Here is an 8866-nt window from a genome sequence, read left to right as displayed (position 1 = left end):
TTAATGAAATCTTTTGCATAACATCCATGAGAGTTAAGCCTCACTTGCAGACCCTGCTTAACCATTTGTCCAAGTTCTTTGTAATGTTTGGAACATGAGGTACATCACTTGTTGCAGACCTTGCTTAACCATTTGTCCAAAAGAAACCAAGTTCTTTGTGATGTTTGGAACATGAAGTACGTCCCAGCTAGGTACTTCATTTTGCAATCCTGCGTAGACAATGGCACCTTACCAACATACTCAATAGGATACACATTATAATCATTTGTTTCCATATACCTTGTTTTTTTTTTAGCATATCTCCAAACCACTCTCCATGATTGGTCATGTGGTTTAGAAGCACCTGAATCAACATAGCATATATCTCTAGGATTCTGTGCATATGCACTCATGGAATTAAGCATATTTTGCATCACAGAAAGCTACTCACTTCTATCTTTAGATTGCTTGCTTTAGTTCCCTCACTTCTATCTTTAGATTGCTTGCTTTAGTTCCCTCACTTTGAACTTCTCACTTTTAATGTCATTTTACTTTTTATAGTACCCCTTTGCTATATGACCTCTGCTTTGCCATAATAATAGCACTCCATGCTATATGACCTGGTTTGCCATAATAATAGCACTCTATGCTATTTTTACTCTGATTTGCATGCCATCCACCTTGGCCTCTCTGGCTCCCCCTACCTCTAGAGTGGCCTCTTCCACTCGTTTGTACATTAAATTCCTATTATTCTTGCCCATGATTTCTATATCGCGACCTCTAGATGAACTTTTGCCTCTACTTCTACTTGTGTCCATGTACAAGGTGTGCTCTTACATATTGCATATTTTCGGAAGATGATTTACTCTTGACATTTATCTCCTCAGTGATTAGAAGGGCTATAAAGTCTTCAAAGTTTGGGAAGTTTTCTTGAGTTTAGATAAATGTCTAAAACTGATCTTAGTCTTTGCCAAGTCCATTCAATGTGACTGACACTAAGTCATTGTCATTATTAACTGGAGCTCCAATAGAGGCAAGGACATCTACATCTATTTCACTTTCAGTGAGTAATCACTGATATTCATCTTATTCTTCTACACATTATGGAGCTCTTGCTTTAATTGCATCTTCCTTGCCTTTGGAACTTGTGCTTGGTACTTGTGCTATACAACTTAACCAAGGTATCCCATGCATCCTTAAGTGTTGCTCTGCATCCTATATGTCCAATCATAGAATCTGATACGCCAATAGACAACCAGTACATCACTTTGGTAGCTTTCACATGCCAAAATTTTAAAGGTATAAGTTTGTTGAGGTTTTTTCATGCTAACCTTTCAATAAGTAATCACCAACTTTTCGTCACTTGAAACAAACTCCTAATACCCTTTTCCCACCGCGAGGAAGTTTCTCATCCTTAACTTCCATGCTTAGAAGTTGTTCTTGTCCAACTTCTTGCTTTCTCATTCACAATCTAGGATAGAATGTCAGACATGATTACCTGAGCCAAATAGTGCTTGCTAAAAACTTCTACACTTATAGCAAAAACCATAATCTCCAACACAGTTACCTCTTGTGGTACTATAAACCTGTTATACTGCTATTGTATGTGAAGAACCAGTCACATAAACATAGATCCGCTAACAATTTGCAAAATTCAGATTCTTTGCATAGACTGTCCTACAACCAAATTTTTGCCGACTATGCATTAAACCAAAAATTGGGCATATACAATCAAAACTTTTGCTTTCACAGAGTACATATGGAAAACTTGGAGAGCCAAAATGGGACCCGAAATGGCCTTGAATCCAAATTCTGAAATCATTGAGGTCCTATGGACATTTCCCACACAATATAATGGCCCTCACCTTCACCGCAAAGAGTGGCTCAAGATGTGACAGTGCACCTTATAGTTGTGTCTGCATGGCTGCTGAAATCATTAAGGTCCTATGGACATCTCCCACACAGTATAATGCCCTCTTCTTCACCATTGTGAAGAGTAGCTTAAGGTGTTAAAGTGCACCTTATTGTTGTGCCTACCTATTGCTCTTGACTAGTAGCTACTTGTAGAGATTTGCTTCCAAATCAAAGGGACAGAGATGGAGTTACTCTTACCCTTGTACCACTTCCTTAGCTTGCCTCTTGAGCTATTTACCTAAACTGGTGCTCTGATACCATGAGAAGAATAATGTAGGGGAGAGGGTGTGAGCTTGAGCTTCTTGCAAAACGGCGTGTGCGCACACACACACACACACACACGCGCACGCGCACGCGCATGAGTAGACATTCCTTTCTTTTGAAGGTCAGATTGAAGGATCCATTTGCGAAGTAGTCTTCTTGATGCTTCATATGACATTCTACAAGAACTTCAAAGAGTGGAGTAACTATAAACACTAATTCTATTAAGACCAACTACAACTATTAATGCTACTACCATTAACACTAGTTCGCCACCACAAGGTCTTTCCTTGATGCTTCATATGATGAAGGTTGGTTTTGAGAATCTTCCCCCACTTATTGGAAGGGTATTCTCTAAACCCTTGACTGTATGCTGGTGAAGGCTACATGAGAATCTTAACAAGAAGTCCCTCAAGTGGTTTATAGTGAACACTAGGATTGTTGAACTATGCATTGGAGTCAAGTTGCAGGCTTTGATGCATGACTATCCTTGGTGCAAAGTGGACGAAGCTTGAGAACACTAGGATTGTTGAACTATGCATTGGGAGTCAAGTTGCAGGTTCTAATGCATCACTATCCTTGTTGCAAAGTGAACGAAGCTTGAGGACTCAGATTGCATGTTGACATCATGACATAGCGACTTAAGTTTTGAGAGGATATGATGTCAAATGTTTTGGGGCGTAGCGACCTCTGATGATGCCAAATGTATGATAATAAGAGCCAATGCACTGCAAGCGGTCCATAAGACGACCCGAATGTATGATAATAAGATCCAGTGCACTTCAAGCGGTCCATAAGACGACCCCGAAAGAGAAGGTTTTGGGATTTGAACTAAGATTTTTCTTGCAAAGAGGTATGATGAGCTTCTATGCGTCCAGTGGGCCACAAATGACACTTGGCTTGGCCACAAATGATCCACACATGAACGTGGGTTTAGCCGGGTATGAAACCTGGTTGAATTATGCTGGTTTTACACACACAGCAGAGTTCAGGTAGTAGCGGTTGTGGAAATGCTTGTTTCCCGATCATGCTTGCAATCCCGTATGCGTATGGGGAGGGCCTGGGCTTCAATCCCTGCGTCGCCAATGCGTCTTCCAGCTCCATTGGCCATGCCATGGTCGCCATGGCTATGGGTTCAGACCCTGGCGTCATCCCTCAAGAGAGGCAAAACAAGAAGTGGGAGCAGAACCTTGTCCAGTGGTGGGAGGACGACAACCCGCAGAAGCCTAACCCTAGCCAGCAGCCTCAGAGCACAAAAGAGCCCCTGTGGCCGGACAATCAGCGCAGTGTGAATGCTCGTGGGCACCCTTCTGCACAACTGCGGTTAGGGTTAGGGTTGAGTTGTGAGCTTCAGAAGCTCTGCGATGGTTGGCAGCTTGACAGGGCCCTTGACTTGCTGTTGCGCATGGAAGAGAAGGGTGTTTTCCCATCCGAGAGTACCTACCGGTCTCTCCTAAAGGCTTGCAGCAGGCTGTATGACGTCAAGAAGGTGCAGGCTCATCTGGCTAGGCGTAAACTGGAGCGCAGTTATCCACTTGGTGAAGTGCTGGTGGTCACCCTGTTCAAATGTGGTGGCCTTCAAGATGCCCTCCAGGTATTTCATGCCTTGCCCCACCGTACTGTTTTTTCTTGGTCCGCGGTGATTTCCCATTATGTTGAATGTGGCAATGGCTGTGAAGCCCTCAAAATGTATCATCGTATGCAAGAGGAAGGCGTGGACCCGAATGAGTACACCTATGTGAGCCTTTTTAAAGCTTGTGGCAGCATACCTGACCTAGAAAAAGGCACAGCATTACATGTTGATGCACGGAATAAGGGCTTTGACTTGAATCCCTTTGTTGCTAACACCCTTGTGAGTATGTATGGTAAGTGTGGGAGGATTGTGGAAGCTAAGGACGTGTTCTACGGAATGTTGGAGCGCAATCTCGTCTCGTGGAATGCAATGATTTCAGCCTATGTTGAGCAAGATGAAGCAGAGAATGCTCTACAGCTCTATAAGCAAATGCAAGATGAAGGTGTGAATCCTAACAATCGGACCTTTGTCTCTCTGCTTCAAGCATGTTGTCTGCTTGCGGAAAAGGAAGATGCTGCTGCTATCAATGGTAAATCGATCAAATTATCATCTTTGGAAGTCACCTACAGAATACATGTAGATGTCCAGATCAAGGGCTTAGATTCAGATATTTTTGTTGGCAATGCCCTTGTGAAAATATATGGCAAATGTGGGAGTGTTGGGGAGGCACAGGGAGTTTTTTATGGGTTGCCCCAGCGTGATGTGGTGTCTTGGAATACATTGCTATCAGCATTTGTTGAGCATGGTAGAGGAGAGAAGGCTTTGCGGTTGTATCGTCAAATGCAGGAGGATGGTGTGAGTCCAGATGAGCGAACTTTTGTGAATGCCCTTCAATCATGTTGCACATACTCAGAAAAGGAAGAAGCGGTTGACATAGAAGGTCGATCATGTAAACTGATCTCTTTGGATATTGGCCAAGGACTGCATGCTGATGCCAAGAGAATGAGCTTTGCTTCAAATGTCTTTGTTGGTAACACCCTTGTAACTTTGTATGGCAAGTGTGGGAGCCTTTTAGAAGCAGAGAATGTGCTCGTTGGCTTGTCTCAGCGGGATATTGTGTCGTGGACTGCAATGCTGTCAGCATACGTGGAGCAAGATGAGGTAGAGAAGGCTTTGCTTTTGTATAGAGGAATGCAAGAGGAAGGCATGAGCCCAGATGAACGGACGTTAGTGATCGCCCTGCAAGCATGCTGCATTCTTTCAGAGAAGGAAGGAGCTGTTCTTCAGGAAGGGCGGCTGACTAAAATGTGCCTGGAAATTGGCCAGGCGCTACACCATTATGGTAAGAAAAGGGGTTTCATTTCAGACCCTTTTGTCATAAGCAATCTTGTGAGACTGTATGGAAAATGTGGGTGCATGGTGGAGGCAGAGAATATCTTTGGTGGGTCATTGCAGATTGGAGTTGTGTCATGGAATGTGATGCTATCAGTATACAATGAGCAAGGAGAAGGAGAGAAAGCATTGAAGCTGTACCGACAAATGCAAGAGGAAGGTGTGAGTCCAGATGAGAGGACTTTTGTGATAGCCCTTCAATCATGCTGTGTGCTTGCAGAGATAGAAGAATCTTTAGCTGTAGAATGGGGATCTTCCAAGGCTATCTCGCTGGAAATTGGTCAATCATTACATGCTGATGTTCGGATGAGGGGATTTGCTTCGGATTCCTATATTGGCAGTGCCCTTGTGAGTTTGTATGGCAAGTGTGGGAGTATTAAGGAAGCAGAGAATGTGCTTGGTGGGTTCTCTGAGCCTGATGTTATGTTGTGGAATGCAATGATATTAGCATATCTAGAACAAGGTGAGGCAGAGAAGACCTTACAGCTATACAGACAAATGAACAAGAACAGTGTGAGCTCAGACAAGGGGACCTGTGTGATTGCACTTCAAGCAGTGTGTGCAATTGCAGAGAAGGAAAAGGCACGTCTTATAAAAGGGAAATTTATGAAAGTGATGTCTCTAAAAATTGGCGAGAAACTGCATGCTGTTGCCCAGCAAAAAGGTTTTGATTCAGATGTCTTTGTTGGTAATACCCTTGTGAGTATGTATGGCAAGTGCAGAAGCATTTCAGAAGCAGAAAACGTGTTTGGTGAAATGTCTCACCGCAACATTGTGTCTTGGAATTCAATGCTTTCAGCGTACATTGAGCAGGGGCAAGGAGAGAAGGGTCTAGAGCTGTATAGAGAAATGCAAGGGGAAGGTGTGATTCTAGATGATATCACACTTGTCTGCCTCTTACAAGCCTGCAAGTTGACAGGAAGCAAGGACGAATGCAGGCAGATTCATTTCATAATTGTCTCGGCTGGATACGAAACAAGCCTTCTACTAGCAACCACTCTTATTCATGCATATGGGAATTGTGCACTCACAGTGGATGCTCAGGCAATTTTCAATAAACTGTCCTCACCTGATTCAGTGTCATGGAGTGCATTAATTGCTGGTTATGCCCGAGAGGGAAAGTCTAATGCAAGCTTGGAGACTTTTGAAAAAATGCAGGAGGCGAATATCAAGCCAACTGGACTCACATTCCTCTCTCTCCTCCTGGCTTGCAGTCATGCTGGCCTTGTGGACAAAGGTGTTGCTTATTTTGAATCTATGAGTAGAGACTATGGCATAATTCCAGAGTTGGAGCACTATGTTAGTCTGGTAGACCTCCTTGGTCGTGCAGGGGACTTCAAGAGGCTGGAAGACATGCTATCAAGAATGCCAATGCGGCCTGACCCAGCCTTCTGGCTCGGTTTGCTTAGTGCATGTCAAAAGCATGGAAATGCAGGGCTTGGAAAACAGGTGTTTGAACGTGCAGTGCATCTTCAGAGCAGTCACCCTCGTGCATATGTCTTGATGTCAAACATGTGTGTGCAAGAAGTTGGGCTGTGCAGTCATCATGCTGATGCTAAGGTGGAGGAATCGATTGAAGATAGGTGCATAGATGGAGAGCACCAAGAGCTGGGCTGACCGTGAGCATGAGCAGGATTTGCATCTTTTTTGTCGGAACACAAGCATGCGCATGTGAGAAGGTGAAAGTTACTGTTTCAGACTTGCAGGTGAACCTGACTGACACTACAGCTGCAATTCATGTCTAGCAGTGCTGCTAGCAAATGTTCTGCAAGGAAAAGTAGGTGCATTCAGCCTAGTGAGTCGGGATAGTATACAATGAGGTGGAGAAGGAAAGATGTCAAAAGCAAGAAGGACAAGGTAAGTCAGCTTCAGCATCTTGTGTGCATGGGAAGCAGGGAGTTGGGACGCTTCCTCCTGGCCGTTCTGGTGGAGGGGATGCCTTTGAATGCACTTGTAGCACCTTGTGTGATGGGCTTTTGCAGTTGAATTTGGTGCCATGTCACGCACTGCCTTCAGTGGATGTGAGAGGGTAGAAGCAAATACAAGGGGGAGGCAAGTTGAAAGCAGTAGATTGTGTTTATCATTCCCCAGTTTAGTGCATGCTTGGAGACAAGTTTGTTCAAGGGCATTCACTTGGTGGGTGAGCTATCTCCCTAGTGATTATGTGGAGCAGAGGAAGTCTCAGCGCGTCTGGGATGTGGACGATGGGTTGTCCAAGTGTACTTCCATGCCATGGGTAATGCTCTCAGGCTTTTCTTTTGGTAGTGCAGGGCAAAAGGAGAATTCTAAACAAATTAGATAAGGCAAATTTTGAAGATGTCAAAGCTTGAAGAGTAGAGGTAGACATGGGAATATTGTTTCTGCTCAGGACCTGGTTTTCATCCTTGAACGTTTGTGAAGACAGCTGTTCATAGCTTGCAAAGGTTCTATCATATAATGCAGTGTTGTTGAATACCACGTTTTTCTGCACAGGGGATCTGATGGCACACATGCACTGGTACAAGAAAATGCTGCTGGCTGGCAAGTGGATGTGGGTAAGCATTTTGGCATTGTATGCAGGGTTGTTTGAGGGATTCTGCGGGCGTTGTGTATGTGGATTCAATATCTTCAAACGGGGAACCATTATATAGTGTATATTACAATGTGCATTTGCTACAGGTGCAATGTGTGTGGGGTTTGAGCTAGTAGTTTTTGCAGGCTTTGAGAGTTTAAGAAGTGGAGATTTTTTAGGAGAGATTGATAATGCTGAGGGTTTTAAAGTGTGGGACCTATCATGTGGTGGTGTGCGACATGATTTGTCAAAGAATGGCTGCATGATACTCTGAAATGCTGTGGCTGGTTTCTCATGAAGGTCATATGGGATATGTGCATAAGCACCTGCGGTTAGGGGCTCATGTCGTTCACCAGGCAGGTTACTTCATTGAGATAAAACTGCATGACTTCATTGGAAGTCACATGTAAGTCATGTAAGCACTGGTAATAGGAAAAGCTGGGACCTTTGTGTTTCAAAATGAGGTGGTCACCTTTCATTGGTATGGCCTGATGCAGTTTTCACTCCCATCTAGGTACATTGTCCATGACTCATGGCCTTGCATCATAGGCATGCAATTTGCTTGTGGACACAAATCAGGCCTTCCACTCTTATTAACATTTGCTACACTAGGATTTTATTCCCTTCCACTCTTATTAACATTTGCTACACTAGGATTTTATTCTTACATTCATTTCTAAGTGTGCCCCGTCACGGGACTTGTTCTTATACATATGATGTGAATCAGATCATCACAATGTAGTCCAATGGATAAATGCCAGACCTAGATAAATTAACCTGATTAACGTTGAGTTGAAATTTGGCGAGGATTGGTTGTGTACATAGTTGCTCTCGTATGACGTACGACTGTGTCGTATGGTACGATTCCGTACTATATTGTACGGTCCCAAAAAACTTTTTTATCTTTGGTGGGGGCCAGTTTTCAACCGTTGCTGGATTCAACTGACCGTTTTTCTGCCCGTTTTGGGGCTTGCTTGGCCTTGGGTGGGTCTTTGGCCTCCCTTTATAAAACTTCCCTCCACCTCCTCTCCATTATAAGCTCAAGCCTCAAGCTCACGACCCTCAAGCTACAGCCTATAGCTATAGCCATTCTCAAGCTAAAGGCTCAAGCCATAGGCTATAGCCTCTCTCTCTCTCTCTCTCTCTCTCTCTCTCTCTCTCGTCTCGATTCCAGGTTCTCCTATCTTGATTCTATCGTCTCGATTCCAGGTTCACTGCTTAGCAGACTGATCCAGCCGCGCGCGAAGGCCTCCACG

At 44.0% G+C, this 8866-nt stretch overlaps 1 protein-coding gene across 1 annotated transcript; it reads left to right on the top strand.

Moving 5' to 3' along the window:
• The first annotated feature begins 2951 nt into the window (after nucleotides 1-2951).
• Nucleotides 2952-8070, top strand: LOC147605464 (pentatricopeptide repeat-containing protein At4g13650-like). The gene has a single exon (XM_086793377.1). It carries the CDS (start codon nucleotides 3116-3118, stop codon nucleotides 6674-6676), a length of 3561 nt encoding a protein of 1186 aa, XP_086649503.1. The 5' UTR covers nucleotides 2952-3115; the 3' UTR covers nucleotides 6677-8070.
• The last annotated feature ends 796 nt before the right edge of the window (nucleotides 8071-8866 follow it).

The sequence above is a fragment of the Cibotium barometz genome, chromosome 59 (assembly GCF_041138505.1).
Source record: "Cibotium barometz isolate CiBa-2024 chromosome 59, ASM4113850v1, whole genome shotgun sequence".
Classification (NCBI taxonomy): domain Eukaryota; kingdom Viridiplantae; phylum Streptophyta; class Polypodiopsida; order Cyatheales; family Cibotiaceae; genus Cibotium; species Cibotium barometz.
The sequence above is the reverse complement of the archived record's forward strand: the minus strand, read 5'-3'. Positions and strand labels throughout refer to the sequence as shown.